Raw genomic sequence first — 25,071 nt, forward strand, 5'->3', positions numbered from 1 at the left:
ACGTAGAATATCAGAGTCTTCCAGATAGAAAGTATTTTTCCCCTGAATTTATGTTTTGGTTTTTTTAAAGACATTCCTGGAAGCTCTTTAAGGAAAAAACGTTTTTGTGACAAAGCCATGAACATAATTGCAAAGAAGCAAACCTAAAAAGTTTTTTTTTTTTTTTTTTTTTTCATAAAAGGTATTGTTTGATCGTTTCCCTTTTAAAGGGATACTGTCATGGGAAAACATGTTTTTTTTTTTTCAAAACGCATCAGTTAATGGTGCTGCTCCAGCAGAATTCTGCAGTGAAATCCATTTTTCAAAAGAGCAAACAGATTTTTTTTATATTCAATTTTGAAATCTGACATGGGGCTAGACATATTGTCAGTTTCCCAGCTGCCCCCAGTCATGTGACTTGTGCTCTGATAAACTTCAATCATTCTTTACTGCTGTACTGCAAGTTAAAGTGATATCATCTCCCCCAGCAGCCAAACAACAGAACAATGGGAAGGTAACCAGATAGCAGCTCCCTAACACAAGATAACAGCTGCCTGGTAGATCTAAGAACAACACTCAGTAGTAAAAGCCAAGTCCCACTGAGACTGATTCAGTTACACAAGTAGGAGAAATAACAGCCTGCCAGAAAGTAGTTCTATCCTAAAGTGCTGGCACAAGTCACATGACTGGGGCAGCTGGGAAACTTACAATATGTCTAGCCCCATGTCCGATTTCAAAATTTAATATAAAAAAATCTGTTTGCTCTTTTGAGAAATGGATTTCAGTGCAGAAGTCTGCTGGAGCAGCACTATTAACTGGTGTGTTTTGGAAAAAAAACATGTTTTCCCATGACAGTATCCCTTTAAGCAAAAATCCAAAAGCAATTCAACTAAGCACTGATGAGTTTTTTTTGTTTGTTCTACATAGGAAGGGTTTGAGGGAGAGAATACAATAGGAGACCTAGAAATAATGCAAATTCCTTTCAGGTATTATGTATTTAAATCTAAAACTTACATTGAAGTAGTTGATGCATTTTATGAAACGGAAGCTTTTTGATGAAACTACTTTATTTTCAGGCGATATTATCCAAAGTATTTAACAGCTATACAAAAACATGCATAACATTTGTTAAGATAAAGGTAAAACAAAAAAATTGCAATCCTAGATATATTTGTTGTTGTGATGTATGCTGCCTTGTAACAGTGCATGGAGGTATACGGGATAACCGAACACGTTCCCTAGAGGGGACACCTAGAATCCCTCTGGCTAAGCCGAAGGTTTGGAGTTTGGCGTCAGTGGGGTAAACATTAGTGATGGGCGAATTTGCGCCGAAAAATTCACGAAACAGCGCCCGTTTTTTTTTTACGCCGGCGCCCGGTTTTTCGAAAAAAAAGTTGACGCCGGCGAATTTTTTTCGCGAATTTTCGCGGGCGTTTCGCGAATTTATTTGCTGGCGGCGAATCGCGCAAATTCGCCGCATATTCGCGCCTGGCGAATAAATTCGCCCATCACTAGTAAACATTAATTTTTGTGTTAGCGCAGCATTGAGCAGAACCCTGCCTACATAAACCACAAAATGGAAAGTTCTATTTATGACTTTCTGCGCTTAATATTAAATGTGCTTTTTTTGTGATGTGTTTTCAAACCAGGTGATTTTTCCAAATTTTGCCCCTTTTTTTTTTTTTTTTTTTTAAAGAAAAATACTAATTTCTGCCCGATTGCTAGTTCACACAGTTAGTAGTAACGCTCCCTTCCTGCACAGCTCGGTGTTTTGCGTCGCGTGAGTAAGGATCACGGAAAGATTCACTGGTTATAATAAAGGGTACCGTTTTCTGTGACTTGCGCCTCCATTTCCAAGGCATTGTTTAACGTACACATCTATTATACATCGTTTTTCTTTCCTTATTTTTGGTTTTGAGCATCCAGTGTTGTGGGCAACAAAAGACTAAATGCAATTATAATGTCAACGCTAGGCCCCAGCCAGTTTTATGTGCAGAATGTGTTGTTCTGGGCTGTAATGGACATATATTCAAACAGTCTTATATTTCTTTTCCCTTCTTTATGTAAATATAATTGAATTGATTTCCATGCCACACACACACACACAAGAAACATCACATTACTGAACATTGAGCAGATTAGCACTTTAATATCACATGTGTGAAAGTGAGAAGTTTTACCTCTTCTCGTTAAAAACAAAATGCAAGACACCATTGGCTTTCCTTTGGCCGTATGTATATCGTCTTTCTTACGATACTGGTAATAAATACTTCTCTGCATTTTGAGACTGTGTGATGTAGGGTTTTTTTTTTTTTTTTAAACAATGTTTTTATTTGCCCATAGCACTATTAACAGTTGCTGCCTTACTAATTTTTAAATTATTTTAATTTGTTACAACTTTTTTCTATATGTCACTTCATTCCCAGTGTTTAAGACAAAAATAACGATTGGAACTTGTGGTTGTTCATGTGATGTGATGTATTAATGTTCACATGCGATTGGATCATGGTATTTTTTTTTCAATGTTCAACAGGGATAATATGTTAATAAACTGTACTAGTTTAATGGTGCTTGTTTTATTCTTCTTCGTTCCAGAATCCATTGCCAGTTCCAGGTGATTCCTATGATTTAAAGGGCTTGTGGGGGAAAATTGGGAGAGGCTTTCAGGGCAATGGCAGACTGGGTGCTTGTTAAGCGTTGGTCTCCTTAAACATTTTTTTGGTAGGAGGAGGACTAAATGTTAGAAATTGCCTCTTCCCTTCAAAATCAGCAGGGATTGGTGCCAGGTCCTGTCTAGTAACAGGGGCTATTGTTCAAAAAATGCAGCAATGCACATTTTCAAGGGATATTTCCATTACTAGACAGGACCCACTGTTGCAGGTGCATTCTTGTGATAAGGCGTATTTATGGTCTTCTGCATGGGTTTCTTGAAAAAGAACTGCGTGGATCTTCAAGGCAAACCAACATGAGAATCCCCTTCACCTCCATTCTGTTGATAAAAACTGACATTAGCTCAATCTTGCATCCTTGTTTTATTGCGATCTACAAATGTGTTCCTTTTACTTGCACACTGAAGCACCCATTTGCTTTCTTGACCCTCATTATGTTTCCTTTATAGTGACATAGGATGGATTCGGAGACCGTAGGTAAAGGGTCAGTCCACAAGGTTAAAAGTTAATTGATATGAAACCTTATGCATCCTTATGTTCTATCCTGTAATGGATAGAACAGAAAAAAAGAGATGGAAAAGAGAGAAGATTCTGCTCTTAATGATGGCCAGGAGGAACCATCAGCTGCAGGGTCTTCATTTGCAGAAAAGAAGTTGCCATCCTTTACTTTCTGTCCAAAGATTATTACATCTGGGGAAAAATGTGTTACTAGCAGAACAGAATTTTAAGATATGCAATTATTTCTTAATGCAATCACTACACGTCCCAAATGTTCTGCCTGTCGATGTCATGATGGCAGATTTTCCTTAATACCTTTCAGAGCGTCTTGAACATCTTCCTGAATATGGAAAACCTCTCATGTGAAACTGGAGTGGTCAAGTAAGCTAGGAGACTAATGCTGCCCAGTGTTCCAAAACCTCATGGGAAAATTTGTGGAATTCCATTATGAATTTTCCCAACCACAGTCTGGTTTGTTACATGGCTAATTTGTCTTTAATGTTCCCTTTAATGTATCTCCCAGCTTCAGCTACACATAGAAATGCTAACTGTGCTTCTCTTTATTGTTCTATACATTTTATATACCTACAACATTAAGGGGCAGATTTATCAAGGGTCGAAGTGAATTTGAGGGAATTTTCAAAGTAAAAAAAAAAAAATCGAAATTCGAAGTAATTTTTTGGATTCTTCGACCATCGACTAGGATACTACGACTTTGAATTCGATTAGAAATAAATTAGTTTGAATATTCGACCATTCGATAATCGAAGTACTGCCTCTTTAAAAAAAAACTTAGATTTCAATACTTCGCCAAATTAAACCTGTCGAAGTGCTATGTTAGCCTATGGGGACCTTCTAGAGCAGTTTTTTTTGAAGTCAAAGAAAAATCGGTCGATGGATGAAATCATTCGATTCGAAGGATTTCATAGTCAATTGAAAGATTATACTTCGACCGCAAATGGCCAAATAAGATGTAAAAAAAACGTAGACTTTGATATTCGAAATTGCAATATTCCAATTTGATGGTCGAATTTCGAAGCTTTTTCTACTTTGAAATTCGACCTTTGATAAATCTGCCCCCAACTGTAGCTCTATATATTTTGCCTGTTCGTGAATATATCCAAACTCCTCTTATAGAATGTAGGGAAATCTTTGTGATATTATCCTACAGTCTCTCCTATCCGTATTTACAATTGTGTTCAGAATAATAGCAGTCCGACATCAATAACCTGATCAATCACTGTTTTTGGTAGAAATTCTATTTCTACATGGCAAATAATTTACTAGTAGGTATAGTAGAGTAATAGAAAACCAACAGACCCAATTGTCATGACATGTTGCTGATTCTGTGTCATTGAATCATTAATTGAGGCTTGTTCCAAATAATAGCAGTGTGGTGTTCAATTAGTGAGGTCATTCATTCTGTGAAAAAACAGGTGTCCATTACGGACTTTAGGAAGGAGCAAATTTTGGGAATGCTGGTTATAGTGCATTTCTCTCCAGACATTGTTCAGAAGAACATAGTACTTTGATTACAAAGTTGATTGGAGAGGGGAAAACATATAAAGAAGTGCAGAAAACGATAGGCTGCTCAGCTAAAATGATCTCGGATACTTTAAAGTGGCAACCAAAATCTGAAAGATGCAAAGTCTCATTGTTGAAAAAAGGGGTATTGAAATGGTGCAACATTTTGTGGACTGATGAAAGCAAGATTGTTTTTTTGGGGTGTAAACAGTTTGTCAGACGACCCCCAAACACTGAATTCAAGTCACAGTTCAGAGTGAAGCCGGTGGCACAAGCATCATGATATGGGGATGTTTCTCATACTATGGTGTTGGGCCTATTTATCTCATACCAGGGATCATGGATCAGTTTCAATACATCAAAATACTTCAAGAGGTCTTGTTGTCTTATGCTAAAGAGGAAATGCCCTTGAAATGGCTGCTTCAACAAGACAACGACCCCAAACACACCAGTAAATGAGCATCATCTTGGTTCCAGAGCAACAAGATTGAAGTTATGGAGTGACCAGTCCAATCCTCTGACCTTAATCCAATAGAAAACTTGTGGGTGTCATCAAAAAGGCTGTTTATCAGAATTGCACTAGAATTGTGGAATGTAACAGGTGCCAGAGGTTGGTGGACTCCATACAACACAGATGTGCAGCATTTCTCATTGCTTATACAACTAAATTTTAGCCTGACCACTTTTGTTGAAATAGTTCTTTATTGTGTTTTCCAATACAAGAAAATGGGAATATTAAACTCAAAGAATGTGCATACATCTCAAGAATTACACATCACAGTACCCAAAGAGGTTCATATTGGTTGAGAATATTTGGCTAGAAAGACTGGCACCTCCACTCGTCTTTTTGCTGGATGGTAATTAATCCAGGTGAAACCTAAATTGGCTTCAGAAAGGAGGAGGGTTGGGATAGTTGCCAACAGCTTCCATTTCCTTAAGAACCCGGTATAGAGTGGGGATAGTAGTAGATTTCCATCGAGCTGCTATGAACGTTTTAACTGCAACAAAAAAAAAGGTTATTTGTAAGGAAGGATTAACCCTTCTCCAGGTCCCACGATAACACATGTAATATAGTAAAAGCTGGGGTAAGTACCAGGGAAATATCTAATTTAGTTTACCTAACTCCATTTTTATGAATTCCCCCCCCAAGTGCAGAGGTCTTTCAAATCTTGGGTTCAGTGCAGAGTTTGTGATCCAACATTTGTTCAGGCCCACTCAACTCACATAAGATTTCAAATACATGGAAACATGGTAGGACAAGTAACCCTTGTTATATGTGACATCCAGGACTAAATAAGAATTCAACCCCAAATCTCTGTTTAGTGACTCAAGCTGGACCCCCTCATCCACCACTTGGCCACAGGAGGGGGTATTAAAGCAATTTGGTTCTGGGAGAAATGACAATAACAAAGGAATTGTTTCATCAAGAAATAAACACTAAAGGTGGCCATACATGGTCAACAGGTTATCTGCCCGAGTATGGGGCCCTCCGTAGGGGCTACCTGAGTGATATCTAGCCAAAAATCACCCAGCTGTTGATTGGGAAGGTTTGATTTTCACGTTGGATTCAGGACTGCATTGACTTTTTGATGCGGTCCTTGTCCTGACAGTCCCTCTTCCACTGCAATTTAGCCTTATATCGTCCGCCTTTGATGGGCATATTGGGAGAAAGATCTGCTTGTTTGGTGACCTTGCAAAATGAGTGGATCTTCTCATTTATTTCCACCTTTTCTCACCAGATAGAGTAATAGCTAATAACTTTCTCTAATAAAACTAAGGGTCAACTAGCAAAAAGATGTCAGCAAACCCCAAGTCATTAGGGGGATAGTGATCCACTGCACGCCTATTTGATCATTTACTGTATTTAGTGTGTGTAGAATTACGAAAAATCAAGAACTGGATCATCATCCTAATGAAGTGGGGTTAATCGAAATTTGTGATTGTATTAAATTGATTGCGCTGCCATTTACCATTTAGGGCTCTTACACATGGGCGGTTTTACCTGCGCTCCCCTGTGTTGCGCTTTCTTCTGTTTAGCCGCAGGGGAGCGCAGGAGTAAACGCACTCAATTATTGTCAAGGGGGCTGTACTCACACAGACGCATGTATGCACCGAATGCAGGTGAAATGCAACATGCTGCGTCCCACATGCGTTTGACACTTACATGCGTCTGTGTGAGTAGAGCCCCCTTGACAATAATTGAGTGCATCTACTCCTGCACTCCTCTGCGGCTAAACAGAAGAAAGCACACCGCAGGGGAGCGCAGGTAAAACTGCCCGTGTGTAAGAGCCCTTAGTGAAGTTCCCCAACTAGCACGCCAACAATGGTGGAAAAGCTCTCTGCAATCAGATATGCCTATTCTAAGGAACTTTTCAGATGGTCTTTATTATTTCAGGATATTCACATGATGTTAAAAATGCTATCCGTCAGGGTTACTCATTCTTATTTTATTGGTTAAAATTCTATTCAGTCCAGATACTATTGATTGTGACTTTCTAACTACTTCCTAGCTGCTAGGGAAATTAAGACCTAGCAACCAAATACCTGTAAAAGGGGGCACTCGCTAGGGAATGAAATGTTATTCTAAGCAATTTTTCAAATTTCATTTAAATTAAAGGAGAAGGAGCACTGGAAGGGGTGCCAAATTATTAGGCGCCCCCTAGTGATTCTAGTTGCTTACTTGCTACCCCCAGGCTTAATTAAGATTAAGAAAAATCAAGTCCTGGATCATCGCCCTAATGAAGTGGTTTTAACCATCATCATCTCCGATTGTATTAAATTGGTTGCACTGCCATGCACCATTTTTCAAAAAATGCACAAGCTTGCGGTCCTGTTAACCAAATGCTGCACCACCATCTCTTTCAGATGCCCCCGTCGGGCTTCCATGAGAACATGTGCAATACAAAACTGTTTCTGAGAATTCTGTACGGTGCCTGCACTTGGTACAGGGGACACCTGGGAGAACAAAAGAAAAGGGTGGCGTGGCGCTCGTCAAGCAGGAGTCCGGCTGGTTTGTTTTTTAAAGAAGAGTGTGCTTCACAATTTGGTAACCCCCCCATTGGGGCAGATCCACTAAAGGGCGAATTTCGCTAGCGTTATGGCAGTGTGAGCATTTCATAGCGAAGATGCGCTAGGGTTCATACTTACCTAAGGGGAAATTCGCTAGTGATCTTGTGCTTAGGTCAATTTGCATACGGCAAGTGATTTAAAGTTGTATGGAGTTTTTTATTATAAATGTTGGTGCAAATGCTTGAAGATACCACTTTTTATTACAAATGTCCAGGGAACCTTAATAAAGATACGAGAATTTATAAAATGCCCTACATATGAGCCCACTGTAAAATGAATGAAACCGGTTACCCGAAAAAAGTTTGTCAGCCAAAAAAAGTTTAAGTCAGAACTTTTGCCGGCAATCCCGCTTCAAAAAAGGAAAAGTCGCCAGCGTTTTGGAACTTCGATGCATTTTCGGCACACGGGATATGATGTAAGTGACAGAAGATTGAGGAAGATCTAGTTTCTTTTAAGCACTTCGTCTGGTCTGAAGTGGCGAAGTCAACTCTGGCGAAAGAGGTAACGTTCAGTAAAATCCGCACTTTACTGAATTTGCGGAGTAACGACCTTTCGACAGAGTGAAAAGTCACCTGGCGATAGAGGGTGAATGAACGATAGCGACGGTCTCATTTGCTAGCGAATTGGCGCCTGCCCCTGTTAGTGAACTGGCAATGCCGCTGCGGATGGTAACGCTGGCGAAAAGTCACTAGCGTTAGCCACTTTGTTCTTTAGTGAATCTGCCCCCTAGTGTTTTTTTACCTTTTCTTATCCATTCAATTTATTTGTAAATGTAATTGCTATTAAATGCTGTATCTGTCTGATTAAATTCTCTGCAAACCTGATTCTGATTCCTAAAACAATGATTCAAGAACAGCAAAAAAAATTTAAAATGAAGACCAGCTGCTAATTGTCTTGGAATGCCTCTGCCTACTTAAACACTCATTTGACTACAGGTTTGGGATCTGTTATCTGGAAACCAGTTATCCAGAAAGCTCTGAATTACAGGAAGGTTGTCTCCCATAGACTCCATTATAATCAATTAATCCAAATTTTGAAAAACTATTTTCTTTTTCTTTGTAAAAATAAAAAAGTACCTTGTACTTGATCCAAAATTAGATATAATTCATCTTTGTTGAAGGCAAAACCAGCCTATTGCGTTTATTGTTTAAATGATTTTATAGTAGACGAAAGGTATGAAGATCCAAATTACGGAAAGATCCGTTATCCGGAAAACCCCAGGTCCCGAGCATTCTGGATTATAGGTCCTATACCTGTACCCCTTTAAAAACCCAGGGAGGAAAATAGCCATTAAGGCTCTTACAGACGTTTTTAGCTGCACTCCCCTGCGTTCCGGTTTCATGCGTTCAGCCGCAGGGGAGCGCAGGAGTAGACGCACTGAATTATTTTCAATAGGGCTGTACTCACACAGACGCATGTAAGCGCTGAACGCAGGGAAAATGCAACATGCTGCGTCCCAACCTGCGTTCGGCACTTACATGTGTCTGTGCGAGTACAGCCACGTTGAAAATAATTCAGTGCGTCTACTCCTGCGCTCCCCTGCGGCTGAACGCATGAAACCGGAACGCAGGGGAGCGCAACTAAAAACGCTCGTCTGTAAGAGCCCTTAGAACAAAACAGTCATCTGAACACCCATTTTTGTTTTTTCACCTACACCAAAAATTACCACAAAGCCTACAAAACATATTCACACAATGGAGTGAGGCTTTCATACTCCAATATCCATTTACTTTTCCTCACCAGAGTCTTATGACCGACAGGGATCAGGAAACGATATATAATGTGAGATCCCACGCAGGTCACATCAGTGAATGTTCTTCAACCCCAGAAAACTGATGAATACTTAAGTGGGGTATTTGTATTGTTATGTTTTTTGTTTTTAGCACGGAGTGTTTCCTTTCTAATCAGAACTTCTCCTACGCACCCTCAAGTCTTTCATTCAAATCACAGTCTGGTGTTGGGGTGAATAATCTGGTTAACACACTAAACTGCTGCAGAACAAGAAGCTCAATCATTCATAAAGTACAAATGATGAAAAAAAATAACAAAATGATAAAGCTCTTAAAATACTAAAAGTTAATTTCAAGGTAACCTGCTGCTTTAGGACTCTTACACACGGCGTTTGTGCGCTCCCCTGGGTTGTGCTTTCTTCGGTTCAGCTGCACGGGAGGTAAAAATGCAACATGCTGCGTCCCAACCTGCGTTTGGCACTTGCATGCATCTGTGTGAGTACAGTTCTATTGACAATAATTCAGAGTGCCTACTCCTGCGGCTGAACGGAAGAAAGCGCAATGCAGGGGAAAGCACAAACAAACAACCGTGTGTACAGGCCCTTAAAGAAATGAGCAATCAACTCTATTCAGTACACATATGCCATTTCACCAATTTAAGTGCAGACACTTAGGGCTCTTACTCACGTGTGTTTTTACCTGCGCTCCCCTGCGTTCCGTTTTTCGGCGTTCAGCCGCAGGGGAGCACAGGAATTTCATTATTTCAAATGGGGCTGTACTCACACAGGCGCATGTAGGCGCCGAACGCAGGTTGAGACGCAACATGCTGCATTTTTCCTGCGTTCGGCGCCAACACGCGCCTGTGTGAGTACAGCCCCATTTGAAATAATGAAATGCGTCTATTCCTGCGCTACCCTGCGGCTGAACGCAGAAAAACGGAGCGCAGGTAAAAACGCACGTGAGTAAGAGCCCTTATAATGCAGATCTCTACCCTTTTCAGTTGAATGCATTTTACATTCAATTAAATCTGGACACTAATTAAATCTGCATTCTGCATAGGGAGTTTGCAATTCATTTAATGTTAGCTGCAAACTGCACTGCTTTGTGTGCAGCCATGCAGCCTGTAACTTATTAACTGCAAATTAATCATCTTGTGGGTTTTTTATATGTGTGTGCAGCTCAAGGGCTCTTAGCAACGGGTGTTTTTTGGTTTGTCTAAAAATGCCTGCTGAGCACATAAATACTTATATATATATATATATATATAATTTAATGGAATCAATTAGCTGATGTATCTAGGTGCACCCAGATACAAAAAAAATACACCCTTGTGTAAGAGCCCTGAAACATGGTAACCCCCATAGTAGACAGTGGCAATAGATTGGCCCATTTCAGCAAACCCTGTGTCAGAAGAGGAGGACTTTGTGACTATTGGGCTCCTTTATAAAGCTTGGGAAAAACAACCTGCTGCAGAGCATGGGATGTCTGGATTCAGCAGCACTGGGACACCCTGGCCTAGAACCTTTTAATATCAATTATGTTGTAATGGTAGGGTTGTTTAAGAAGCGATGAGTACATAGGAAGGTTTTAACCTGTTGTCTTTTAGTTATGGGTGAACTACAACTTTCGACTGTAGTTCAAAACTGGCTGGGCATTCCCTAATGATTGTTACACTATAGATCAGGTCTTTTCTAGTTTTATTAATGACTTTCTTTGCTCTGTGCTAAAACTCTTGCAAAGAGATAGAAAGAGACTGAGCCTAATCGCTTCTTTCATCTGCTGTAAGAATCAGTAGTTTCAGAGCCGGCATAATCACATTAAACACCTTAACCTCGAAGCAACCCTACACATCATGTGTGCCGTACCAAAGGTCACACCTAACCCTACTGCTAACCCCCCTATAGAATGCAATAGACTATAATAAAGCTGGGAAGGCAATCATGGTATGTTCCTGTGACCCTCTCATTTCACACTTATGTTTCAGCAGAACTTTTTTTTTCTTCTTTCCTTGTGGTCAAATTCCTGCCTAATAAATTGATTTCCTCTGAGCCATCATGTGATTTGCTGCCTTTCTCCACAGCATTTCAATCAGATAAGGGCTTATTACCAAGGAAAGGACTGAGTGTTCCTCTTCTCAATGGACCGTGGAACCAGTGAACTAAAGAAAGACTTCTGCTCTCTCCCTTGTAGCTGCTGCTCCTCTAACCTGCTGTAAATGGACAACCAGAAGAGCGTTTTTGCTGCCAAGCAAGTGACAGGGGTAAGTCTCATGTTATCTCAGTGGTGCATTTGGATTTAGTGCTGGTTATATTGGGTTAAAAAGGCAAAATAATTATAGTTATGGCTTTTGTAAAAATGAGGCCAAATGGGGCTCTAGGCACAGTAGTGGTTTGGGGCCATAGAAGACATACAGGATCCTGCAGTGATAATTTTTCAGCTAAAGGGGAAATTCACAAAAGTGGCTTATAGACAAATGTGGTGTATAATTAGACTAAACACCAGAGGAATCATAACATGACATTCTCAATCACCCTAATACCAAAACGTATTCACCCGCTTCAGAATGTCTCATTGTTCTGACCAATTTCACTCTTGTGAGTTACCCTCATAGTGGTCTTCTCCCCAGGGCAACAGGTTTGAGGAGAGTTATGAGTAGGTATAGAAGGGGATGATGGTGACTGCAAGGTAGGTAGCAGTTTTGCTTTATATCGCTGCTGTCCAGTCTGTGGTCATGTATTTGCTTTTGAAATGACTAGAGCCCACTGATAGTCTTCAGCACTGGTGGTTGTGGTCCCTTGAACTGTTGACATGAGCATTAGGATTTGTTGTACCTTTGGCCCTTTCATCTTAAAGGTGGCTCCATGATTATGGTACTATGACTGGACCTACCTACCCTGCTGTGTCATTCTGCATTCTCTTTGCCTCTTTTTTAATGAGGATTTGTATGACTTTTGTGTTAGATGTATTCACCCTTCTATTGTACAGAGCTATGGCATATGTTGGTACTTTAAGTTTTGCACAAAGTCCGTTTTAAAGCCTTGAGTTATTCAGTTGACTCCAATTCCATTGAAATCTTGGTGACATTAAGGGAAGGGGACATTTTATAAAGAGGCCAACCCACCCCCTCTCCATATTGCTATCATGTATGTGATTGGTGTTTTTTTCATAAGCTGGCCCCTACATGTACAGACTTATCAAACACATGGTCAGTCATGGTCCTAGCACCTGCCTGTCCACCTCCGCACGCACCTGTGCATTCCCAGTGCTCATTTTGGATGCGGCTGGGCGGCATGCTGTCCCTAAAATTTTTCCTGCCTGGGCCTTTTGTGACCTCAACACAAATCCAGATGGTTGATACCAGTGTATGTAAGGGAGGAAGGTTGGGCAGCCCATCAGTCACTCGGTGTGTTTTGCAAATCTGATTGGAGGGCACCTCTTCTGGGTGAGTGTATAAGGTCTTCTATTCAGAAGGACCATTTGTTCTTCTATGTGGGTTACTTTACTGGTCAATATCTAGAAACATTGGCTTTTGTGCTGATCAGTCAGGTTAAATGTGACTCATATCTGACTTGCAGAGAACAAGCTCTTGAGAAGGAATGGGCTCCTTATCAATGAGCTTTCAGTAACCATGTTAATTCTAAACTAATTCTATCTTCTTAGCCAGTGCTTGTCATATGACCATTTCAATCACATGTGTTTAGCTGAGCTTTATCCCTTACATTGATTTCATCGCACTTATTGCCCTGTCACACCTTCCATCCTGCACATGCTCAACATTTAAGGCAAAACATGTGCAACTTTGCTTTCATTGTCTTCTAGCAACAAGATGACAAATGTTGCATACAAGTAAATCAGATGGAAAGAATACACCCCTGGAATTAATATATACTTTAATATATAGGACTTGTTGGTGATACCCTCCTAAGTAGAGTTTAATCAGTTTATACAATGAACAATCCAGTCTTGTTCATCACTTTTTTTGGTGCCAGTGGGTATTTGTCTCATTTGGGATATTTATGATGCTGGAGAATAAAGTCTTGTTTTATATATTTTTTAGCCAAGAGTTGAGCGTGTTTGTCTGGTTGGAAATATCTGGGACACCGCATATGTTTCTAGCCAACTGTAGCAGCCAGTTTTTCCTGCATGCCAAATTTTGTGATTGGTCTAAACTCAAAGATTTTTGTTGACACCTTTTTTACTGCTGCTTCTTGTAATGACCAGCTGCGCTTGCATTGTGGTCTCTGTTTGAATGCAAAATTCTCAGTTGTGCTCTTGGGTGGAGACCCAAGAGTTAATTTCCTCTTGCTCAGGATGTCCTGGATGCTCAGCCTGTGCCTGGTGGGAGGGACATTTCACAATTGGATCTTGGGACCAGTTTTGTCCCCAGTTTATATAACCGGAAGGAGCACAAGGGTCTTCCTCTTTGGTCTCCACCTAGTACCAGGGGGAGTGTAAAGCCCCAGTGTTTTAGTCCTAAGAGGATAAACATCTTTAAAGAAGTTGGGGAGCCGGGAACCTGTCAAAAAGATAAATGCAGTGGTTGTCAACACTGCCATAGCACAGTCCTAGGAGATTGTGAGTTAGACAGCCGGCATAGCAAGAGCAGCATCCACTCCACTGAGTGGAAGTAGTATGGAGTTAGTACTTCCAAGGAGACCACTGTAGTGACCACCATCTTGAAATGGGTCCCATACTAGTTTCTGCCGCCAAACTTTTTTTTAACCGTGTGCCACATTCAAAAGTTTAAAAAAAAGTTGAAGAGCAACAGAAGCATGCAAAAAGTTCCCAGGGGTGCCAAATATGGGCTGTAATTGGCTATATGGTAGCCCCTATGTGGACTTGTAACCGCAGGAGACTGTTTGGCAGTGCACAGGGTTTTTATACAACTAAAAGTTGCCTTCAAGCCAGGAATTCAAAAATAAGCACCTTCTTTACGACCACTGGAAACAACATCTACAGGGTCGGAAAACAACATGTTTCGCATGAGCCACTGGTTGAGGACCACTGTCCTATGGATTATCTTTACTGGTGAATATTCCTTCACACCATTTCTATCACATATGAGATAATGGTACATGACACTCTCTCAACTGCTTATTCTTGCTCTACCACTAACTCGCTCATTGCTTCATTGCTTACAGCCGTTTGATTAGAATAAAACAGTGCCTAATTCTTATTGCATATATATATATATACTGACAATTACAGTTTGGCAGCATTAAACTTTCCCTCCACCAGAAGAAATGAAATTATTTGGCTTCCCCCTACTTTCTACCCGTTTTATATTATTAAAGGGATACTGTCATGGAAAAACATGTTTTTTCCAAAACACATCAGTTAATAGTGCTGCTCCAGCAGAATTCTGCACTGAAATCCATTTCTCAAAAGAGCAAACAGATTTTTTTATATTCAATTTTGAAATCTGACATGGGGCTAGACATATTGTCAGTTTCCCAGCTGCCCCAGTCATTTGACTTGTGCCTGCACTTTAGGATGGAATTACTTTCTGCCAGGCTGTTATTTCTCCTACCTAATGTAACCTCAGTGGGCCTTGGCTTTTACTATATTAAGTGCTGTTCTTAGATCTACCAGGCAGCTGTTGTCTTGTGTTAGGGAGCTGTTATCTGGTTACCTTCCCATTGTTCTGTTGTTTGGCTGCTGGGGTGGAAAGGGAGGGGGTGATATCACTCCAACTTCCAGTACAGCAGTAAAGAGTGATTGAAGTTTATCAGAGCATAAACTGACAATGTCTAGCCCCATGTCAGATTTCAAAATTGAAATTAACAAAATCTGTTTGCTCTTTTGAAAAATGGATTTCAATGAAGAATTCTGCTGGAGCATCACTATTAACTGATGCGTTTTGAAATAAACATGTTTTTCCATGACAGTATCCTTTTAATTTAAGCAGTGGAACATCCACTGTGTTATATAATCGTTCATAAGATTCACTTGTCATCTGACTCTGCTTAATTTAATATTTGGCATTTGATCCAAGAGAAATGTCCAAAAAATAATTTAGCCTTTTCATTTACAGTCTTATGGCCTTTGCACTGTGCTTCTAAATAGTACATTTTCATTCAATCTGATCTTTAATAGACAGCTGTGCATGAGAGACAGAGGAACAGGGTCGGAAATGGCAGGGTCGGAAATGGCAAGTTCCCCTGAAAACGTCTTTTTCAACATATGCATATGTTTATTTAAAGGATTTTCTAGTAGATTTAAGGTATGAAGATCGAAATTACGGAAAGATCTGTTATCCGGAAGACCCCAGGTGCCAAGCATTCTGGATAACAGGTCCCATACCTGTACTGGTCTAATCACCCAGTCAGCAGGTAACATTTGCTGTTCAGGAAAGAATACAAAATATGCACAAAAGGAGATTGCAATTGAAAATTGCATTGTTCCACGCCAGCTGTGCTAGTTTTTTTGCCGCTGTTGTTTGGGAACAGGTAAGGCAAGCAGGATGTCTGCTTTTGGGATATATCTATCTATCTCGATATATCTCGATATATATATATATATATATATATATATATATATATATATATATATGTGTATATATATATATATATATGTATATATGTATATATATATATGTATATATATCTAGAGAGAGATACAGTATATCAGTGATCCCCAACCAGTAGCTCATGAGCAACATGTTGCTCTCCAACCCCTTGGATGTTGCTCTGTGTCCTCAAAGCAGGTGCTTATTTTTGAATTCCTGGCTCGGAAGCAAGTTTTAATTGCATAAAAACTAAGTATAGAGCCAAGTAGAGCCTCCTGTAGGCTGCCAGTTTACATAGGGGCTACCATATAGCCAATCATAGCCCTTATTTGGCACCCCAAGGGACTTTTTCATGCCTGTGTTGCTCCCCAACAATTTTTAATTTGAATGTGGCTCACGGGTAAAAAAAGGTTGGGGACCCCTGCAGTATATTATACACACACAAGATTGTCCTCAAGAAATTCTGAATTTCAGATTTTCAAAATGCCTTGATACAAGGACAAATTTTGAAGCATCCATTATAACCGTTACACGTATAAGGGACACCTTCAGAATTGTTCAGTGTTTGAATGGAAGCTGTAAGTTTGTATACACTCCTGTACTGGAACACTAATCAATTTGTGGGCACTTTATAACTGTCATTATTATTATTATTATTATTATTATTATTATTAATAATGTAGGGCAGAGTTGACAACCAAATAATAAACAGAGTGGTGGCAGTGAGTGTGTCATCACTAATATAATATGATGTGGCAATTCTATCCAAAATCACGTAATATATTCGGAATGTTACATACAGTATCTATAATACATCCTACAGACATGGGAATCCGATTCACAGTACCTTGGGGTCCCTATCCTCACAAAATACAATTTAATTTAAAAAAGAATTCTAGAATAAAATATTTCAGTAACTGCTCTTCCTTACCCCTGAGTACATTCAGGATTCCCTTCTCAGCAGCATGATGTACGCATCAGAGCACCCTTTGATCTTTAGCCTAGCAAGCCCTGCAAAAATAAGGACCGAGTCTCTCTTTTTCAGAGAAAGCTTAACCAGTCATAACTTGCTTACTACATTAGTATGGCTCCCAGGAGAGCAACCATTTCTTGCTGAGCTCTACATCAGGGGAGCACAACACTGCTGAGCAGAGCATTCACAAGGTGCTTAGTGGTCATGGAAAATGAGGGCTGATGGGTAAAACTGAACTGAACTTTTAAAGGTTTAACAAAGGTAGATTAAACAAATAATGTGCGTTTTTATTAAGGAATTTAAAATATATACCACCATGTCCAAAATCAGCTGCCGGGATGTACGCAAAAGAAATAGACCAAGATGTTTTAGACCGAGCAGGTGTGACTTTTGTGACTGCTCTGTGATCTGCTTGACTCTGTCAAAGTTTGGGTTGTAGTCCTAAAGAAAGAAAAATGTAATATAGGTATGGGATCCATTATCCAGAAACCCTGTATCCAAAAAAACTCAATCATGGGAAGACTGTCTACTATAGACTCTACTTTAACCAAATAATTCATATTTTTAAAAATGATTGTCATAATCAAAACAGTACCTTGTGCTTGATCTCGGCTACGCTATAATTAAAATGTATTGAAAGCTGAACAATTTTATTGGGTTTGTTTAATGGATACATTTTTTTTTTGTAGACTTAAGCATGGTACCCCAAATTACGGAAACCCCGTGTCCCAAGCATTCTAGATAACAGGTCCCATGTTTTTTAGATAAGATTTCCAGTTCTTGTCAGACCTGAATGTATCCGTGATTGCATCATGTTTAGTATGTAACCAACATGTCTTTTACTCATTCTGCTTTCTTTGAAGAATCTGACATTTTCACTGTTGGCAGTTTCATTGCTTTCCTCTTTTGGATCTTCTATGCTTTATGGATACAACTTATCCGTGGTCAACTCCCCTTCTGAGGTAAGATACACTAATGTATAGTTTCTACTAGAACACTGAGATAGTCAGTCTTTGGGCACTCTATTAATGGCTGTTTTATAATAACAGTTGAACCCCCATTTTATGCTTTTTAGGAGACCAGAAAAAAATGGTGTAAAATCTGGGAAAATGTAAAATTAGGGATAAACGTAGGGATGCACCGAATCCACTGTTTTGGATTCGGCCAAACCCCCGAATCGTTAACGAAGGATCCAGCCTAATACCAAATCCTAATTTGCATAGGGGTGGGAAGGGAAAAACATTTTTACTTCCTTGTTTGTGACAAAAAGTCACACCCACTCAGCTCCTTATTTGCATATGCAAATTAGGATTCGGTTCGGCAGGATAGAAGGATTCGTCCGAATCCTGCTGAAAAAGGCCGAATCCTGTCCGAAACCCTGACCGAATCCTGGATTCGGTGCATCCCTAATACATTGTATTATATATCAAGTGTACCACAAAAAACTGGTGTAAAATTAGAGCAAACGTAAGAAGAAATTAGAAAAAACTTAAACGTCATGTTGTTGCAGATCTAAAAGCCACATGCTAATAAAGGCTTTATAAATTCAATATCATGAATGGAGCTGTGTCATACATTGGTATAGTCTACAAGGTCCCTGTGCTCTCAGCATTGTATTGGTATCAGGGGCCACCAGAAATGGGCCTGCCACCCCCAACTGCCAAGCCCCCTCTCCAGCCGCCATCACCACCCGCGCTGCTTATAAACCACTCCCCCCTCGCCCAACCCAACAGATCCCAGGCAGCAAGTTTTTTGCAGTGGGTCAATCCGGATTTCTCCGGGTGTCCTGGGATGCCAGTCCAACCCTGTGTGCTCCTAATAGGCGTCAGTTGGGGCATAGACAACCTGGGGCAAACATACTATTTGGTGCATAAGAACCCAAAATGGGGCTCAGGGGCCAAACAGTTAATGGCAGGTTATTTGCTACTATTATGTAGAATTTTAAGACAATATACATTGTCCCTATTTTCTGAGGTTTATGAATTATTTATTTTTTGTTGCAACGGTCAGGTTTGGCATTCTAGCAACTATCTAGTGCTAGGACTAATTACACTAGCAACCAGGCAGCAGCTAGGAAGTCAGAATGGAAAAGGAATACGAAGTCCGAACGAAGGGGCCAAAATCAGCCTGCTAAAACGCAAAAAGCCAATTTCGGCCACATACACAGGCAGTATCCTTCTCTCCTCTTGCATCTGAAATCTGTTCATTTCTACTGAACCTGACCTTGATTTGATACGCAAAGGCTATATATATATATATATATATACAACCAATAAAAAAAATCCCTACATTTTACACTATTTTGCCTAAACAGTAGAACAAACATCAGAGGATTGTATGTGTATATGTTTGCCAGCAGCTATATCTCTTATATCTCTTGGTGACGTTGGTCTTTTGCCTGCCAGAGTTTGGTGCTCGTTCTAGCTCTGCAGCAATTGCTATGTAGCCATTTCTCTCTTGCAAATCTTCTCTCTTATTGGAATTTTCCAGTATATAAAAGCATTTTACAATGCCACGTGGAATGAACGATACGGGCAACCACTTGCCCAAAGTCCACTGACACTCATGTACTCTTTGACTGTGTCAATCTTTGCTCTGGGAGGAATGCTCGGCTCTCTGCTTGTTGGAATCCTGGTGTCAAGGTTTGGAAGGTGAGTGCATACAGTTATGTTATTGAGCAGAATGTATTCTATAAATCTGTCCCAGTTGTTGTTTAGTGTTCCCAATGCATTTTGGGATGATATCATCCACTTGCCTCCCTATAACCTTATCACTCTCACCAATCTAACTACCTGTGAATTATTGTTTATATATTCTTCGCCCCTCCTCCATGTGTTCTAGAGCCTGAAGCTGGCCATACACCTGAAGAGCCATAGCAATGTAGCCAAACAAACTGATCTTTGCCAATTTGACACCTACAGTATGTGCCGTGCCATATCAGGCTCAAAAGATCATTTGGCTTTTGGCCCATTGGATCATAATGCTGGCCAATGGGAGAGGACCTCATCAACGTGCTGATGTAGTCTTGTCCCATCATGGTTTTTAAACCTGCCACCTAGAGAGCCCATACATGGTAAGATAAGCTGCTGACAGTCTAAAGAGGACGGCTTAACATGGGTTTCTAAAATAAATAAATGGTTGTATTGGCATAATCGTAATACTATGTGGAGATCTGAAAGCATAGGATCTTTCTACCTCTTGCCTCTGCCCAGAATCAACCTAAGGCCTGATATGGGGATTTTGATTTATAGTAGAATATGCAAACACTGATGTAATGAAAAAAAGGATAATGTTTTGTAAAGGTATAGTTTTTTTTTAGCCAATATAAGATGCAGAGTGAAGTCCCATACTGGTTCCGCTCCAGTCTCAAACCTGGGGATTTTGGCTGGCTGCACTTTCTAATAACAATATATCTGTATGTTGACAACATATTGTGTCTAGCCGAGCAGAATATAGTTTACTTCAACCTTATCCAAGGCTGCCTGCTATCAACATCCCAGATTAACCACTTTCTCACTCTATTAACCCAGGCCTTCTAATTTACATAATGTCTTTCTCTTAATGGTAAGAGGTTGCCATTGTAGATAATAACAGTTTATGCTGTGTTTTTTTTTTTTTTTTTAAACCGCTTAAACCTTATGTTTGCCTTTGCATGTTCTCTCTCACTGCAGAGCATTTTCATATTTAACCATAAGTATATAATATTATGGATCTTTCCAAAACCAAAGGAACTGAATGATTTGTTTCAGATGAGGTTAGATTTGTATACAAGGGGCTGCCCAGTCTTGCCAAGTGTGTATTTATGTAATCTATACCCCATAAAAGGCAGGTACTGATTCCCAAGGTACTCCATATATTTTACTTGGGAAAAGCCTCTACCCACATGGCTGATATTAGGATGAAGCTGATAAAAGTTTATTGCTGGAGACCCCAGACAAAAAAGAGTGATCATAGGAAAGAAAAGTTTCTTTGTAAAAGTAGTGTAAATCCTTCTGAAAACAGAAGGTATTTACTTGCCTCGCCACATAGACATAGCACTGCCTTAATACCAAAAAGAAAAGGATAAGGGTCAGGCCACACGAGCAGATTCGAGGAGATAAGTCATCCCAGCGAAAAATCTCCTCTTCTTCGGGGTGACAATCTCCCCGAACTGCCTTCCCCCTGCTGGCTTAAATGAAAATCGCCTGGGGGAATGCACATGCGGCGCTTCGTTTTCCGAAGTCGCCCAAAGTTGCCTCATGAGGAAACTTCGGGCGACTTCAGAAAACGAAGCACCGCGTGTGCATTCCCCCATAAGTAAAGGAGGGGAACTGAATACTATGCTAACTAAGAAAAAGTAACAATAAAATTGTAGCCTCAATAGGATTTGGCTGCTGGGGTCGGAGACCCCTATTTGAAAGCTGGAAAGAGGCAAAATAGGAAGGCAAATAATTAAAGAACTATGATGAAGAAATCATTTAGACCAATGGCAAAACTGCTAGGAATTGTGCATTCTATACTAAAAAATAACTTAAAGATGAACCACCCTTTAATCCTGGCCCTACCTCCATGGTCTTGGCTTTTGCTCAAGAACTTTTCTTTGCAGAGACTTTGTGGTTGTTTTCCATTATTCTTTTGGTGATCTATTCGATGACGACAGCCACAAACATAACTGTACAAATGACAAAAAATTATCCAGTTCCTTATAAATACGTAAAAGAACATGCAATTATGTTGGAATGTATGTAGTCTTGTTGGATAGTTTTAACTATTAAATGGTTAATCTTAAGGAGGAGTGAACCAGCATTAGTGTAACAAAGAATGAATTGAAACTAAGAATATAACACTAGTCTCTGTCCTTTCTGAGTTACTGGAATGGTCAAATGCAAGACGTTAGGCATTCATTTTAACTTAATTACGGCTAGCTTAATTATACAGTAGTAGTTTAGCTTTGCCTCAATGAAGTTTAAATGGGAAATTAAATTCAAGAGGGTTGGTAACTTAATTGAAGTGTCCAGAGCTTGGATCTATGAGGGTGGTGATTATTTTCTTTTTCTGATCCACACTAAAGTGTCCGTTCTGTGTCCTGTTACAGGAAAGGCACGATAATTAGGAGCACACCCCTGGTCTTTATTGCGGGCGGCTTGATGGGACTCAGTCGTATATTTTCATCCCCTGAAATGATAATGATTGGGAGGTTCATTACAGGCATCCACTCAGGTATGAGATCAAAGGATAGCGCAGCAATACTTTTGAATTTGCCGCACACCACTTACTTCGTGTTACCGGGTGCATCCATATCCCTGGCCACTTCCAAGCCCAACACTGCAACAATCCAAAGTAGGCAAGAAGCACACCAATTCAGCTAGGCAATGCCTTTAGCACATTTATTTGCAGAAGTATTGAACGCACAAGATTTCAGGGTCCAACCCCTTCCTCAGGTGCAACCAATAGTGACCATAGAAAATGATTCCACCTCCTTATCATATCACACAGTCATCTTCTGTGGCATATTCTCTTTCTTGTAATTAAAGTAGGTCTCTTTTCTTCTTTCTCTTAGGTCTTCTGTTTAGCCACTATTGCATCCCCAACTCTGTATGTTCAGCCAGTACCTGAGGTCTTAAGAAATGTTCATTGCCCCCAATCACAGCCCACGGCATTCTTCAGACCTGTCTAACTTCTCCTCTTGAGAATTAGGCAGATTCATTCTTTGATTAGTCATATTTCTCACTAATTCCTTGTTCCCTTAAGTTTTTTTCACTCTGCTTCCATCACCATCCTCGAGTTTAGTTAGCCTCCGTTAAATTGTTTCCTCCTTCTTCACACTTTGGTTTCCCACAGTCATTCCCACAGTCATTCCCACAGTCATTTTCAATGGTTCCCCCCCCTTTCTCATCTTAAATCACCCCCATCTCAGTTACACTTGCTCAGCATTATTTCTAGTTTGGATTATTTTTCTACCTTTCACTCTGTTTTAACATTCCTACTACATTTTATGATATTTGATTATTAAGATTATATGCCCACAGTCTTTCTCCAAAATGTGCAACTCAATAATCGATACCTGTTTTCAGTTTGAGTATATTTATATTTTCTGGAAAACACTTAAACTTCAATTGAATTTTATTTCTAGGCATTTCTCTCAGTGTGGTACCCATGTATTTAGGAGAAATTTCCCCAAAGAACTTGCGTGGACTATTAGGACTTGTGCCAAGTATTTTTATTTGCCTTGGTGTATTTTCTGCACAGGTTTTGGGTCTCCCTGAGCTCTTGGGGCAGGTTAGTAGCAAATTGTATTTTCTTTTCTTTTATTCCTATAAATGGTAATGACACATTTTCCTGTATAACTGCTATAACGTATATAGCTGACATGGTGGTGTTATTAAATGTGCATGAATGCAGGTTCAATGCAACTGGTTTCTTATAAATAGTATATAGTTCTTTGTGTCTGTCTTGCCATAGCCTACAAACAAGATTAAGATGACCTCATGTTCCCAGTAAGGCAAAGAACCCATTTATTTTATTCAGCTTTGCTCTGTGTTGTATCTTCATAGAGAAAGATGCCCTTTGAGAGATAATAAATGGAGAAAATGAACACACTTTGCCAAATTTGCATGTCTTCTGCATCAAGTCATCATTATTAACAGCATAATATTCAGCAATTTTTTTGTGAAAGCACAAAATTTCAGCTGCCAGCAATTGTATTTTTGCTTTGAACAGTAAAAATCTGAATAAAAAATTTAGTATTTCAGGAATATTCATCCTGTGGCTCTCCAGAAAGTTGGATATTATATTGGCTGTACATACTGGAAATATTTAAAAAATTGTTATACACTTGTCTTTTTGTGATGCTGGGGGCACAAATGCCATTTCATTCCTGTCCTAAAACTGGCCCTGAATTTGTACCACACCCAATTTATGGAATGTAAAGTGTTTAATTTTTATTGCAGGATGAAACATGGCCTCTTTTCCTTTCTCTGGTTGTGGTACCTACCTTTGTTCAACTCGTGCTCCTGCCTTGGTTTCCAGAAAGCCCTCGTTACCTTCTCATTGATAAAAGCAATGAACATGCCACTGTTGAAGGTGAGTGAAATAATGGCACATATGAAAAGCTGATTTGCACCCAGATTATCCACACATTGTGCATCATATCTGTAGGTGCAGTGAAAGGCAATCCCAGAATGTTAGGGCCACATTAAGCTAACTCATGCATCAAACCCATGCAATTGGTAAAGGTCACTGTTATTCCCACTCATCACATCACCATAGATAAAGGGGTACAGAGAGGAGCCCAGTGTCTTCACTTTAGGGCAGAGACACAAACTGCCTCACGAGGAAACTTCAAGCGACTTCGGAAAGCGATGCAATCCGAGTGGCACCCCGACGGCGATTTTCATTCTAGTCGGTGGGTAGGCAGAGGAGGCAGGGGAGATTACAAATGAATGTAACCGATCCAAGTCTCCACATTTGCCGCTAAAGAGGCCTGGCAGCTTGTAGGTATAGGGTCGAGTGCTGGATTACTTTGGCATCCCACGCCGCACAGTATAAATTGGAAGAAGAAAATGGATCCGCGTTCAAAAGTGTTTAAAAAGTCAAACACTTTATTCGTTCATAGTTAAAAAGGCACGACATTCTCCTGCAGAGTGGTACCGTCCTTACCTATGAAGCACTTCAAGCTAAACGCTCCACATCAAGTGTACCATTATTTAGGTATTTCCAAATTCGCCATACTTTTAAATCCCAATTTGGTAACCTTTCCCCCACACTAAATACCTTGGCAGTGGAAGAATCCCTATCCGGGGAATTACCCAATAAACTGGTATCGGAGCTGTATCGCAGCATGCGCACCTCTGTTCCCCCTCCATTTAACCTGGCACAGGTGAAATGGCAAGAAAATGTTCCTGATCTCACCCAAGATGGTTGGGATGAAGCCACTGGAAATATGTACACTAGCTTCATAGCAATATGGGACAGATTAATCCAATACAAGGTCTTCCATAACCCCCCAGAAACTAAAGAAAATGGGTAAGAGAGAAGATGAAGCCTGCCCCAGGTGTAGGACTAATATGGCCAATTTCTTACACATGATCTGGGAATGCCCAGCAATAGCTGACTTTTGGTTGCAAATAATGACCACACTAG

At 40.0% G+C, this 25,071-nt stretch overlaps 1 protein-coding gene across 4 annotated transcripts in view; it reads left to right on the forward strand.

Moving 5' to 3' along the window:
* The first annotated feature begins 10,879 nt into the window (after positions 1–10,879).
* The window catches only part of slc2a9.S (solute carrier family 2 (facilitated glucose transporter), member 9 S homeolog), a 31,548-nt gene continuing 17,356 nt past the window's right edge, over positions 10,880–25,071 (forward strand). Inside the window, exons 1-7 of one of the 4 annotated variants that reach the window (XM_018226909.2) lie at positions 10,880–11,017; positions 11,550–11,729; positions 17,814–17,912; positions 19,441–19,601; positions 22,025–22,149; positions 23,063–23,208; positions 23,880–24,012. In XM_018226909.2, coding sequence (XP_018082398.1) covers positions 11,685–11,729; positions 17,814–17,912; positions 19,441–19,601; positions 22,025–22,149; positions 23,063–23,208; positions 23,880–24,012 — 709 coding nt within the window. In that variant the 5' untranslated portion in view covers positions 10,880–11,017; positions 11,550–11,684. 4 annotated transcript variants of the gene reach the window in all.

This window comes from Xenopus laevis, chromosome 7S (assembly GCF_017654675.1).
Source record: "Xenopus laevis strain J_2021 chromosome 7S, Xenopus_laevis_v10.1, whole genome shotgun sequence".
Classification (NCBI taxonomy): Eukaryota; Metazoa; Chordata; class Amphibia; order Anura; family Pipidae; genus Xenopus; species Xenopus laevis.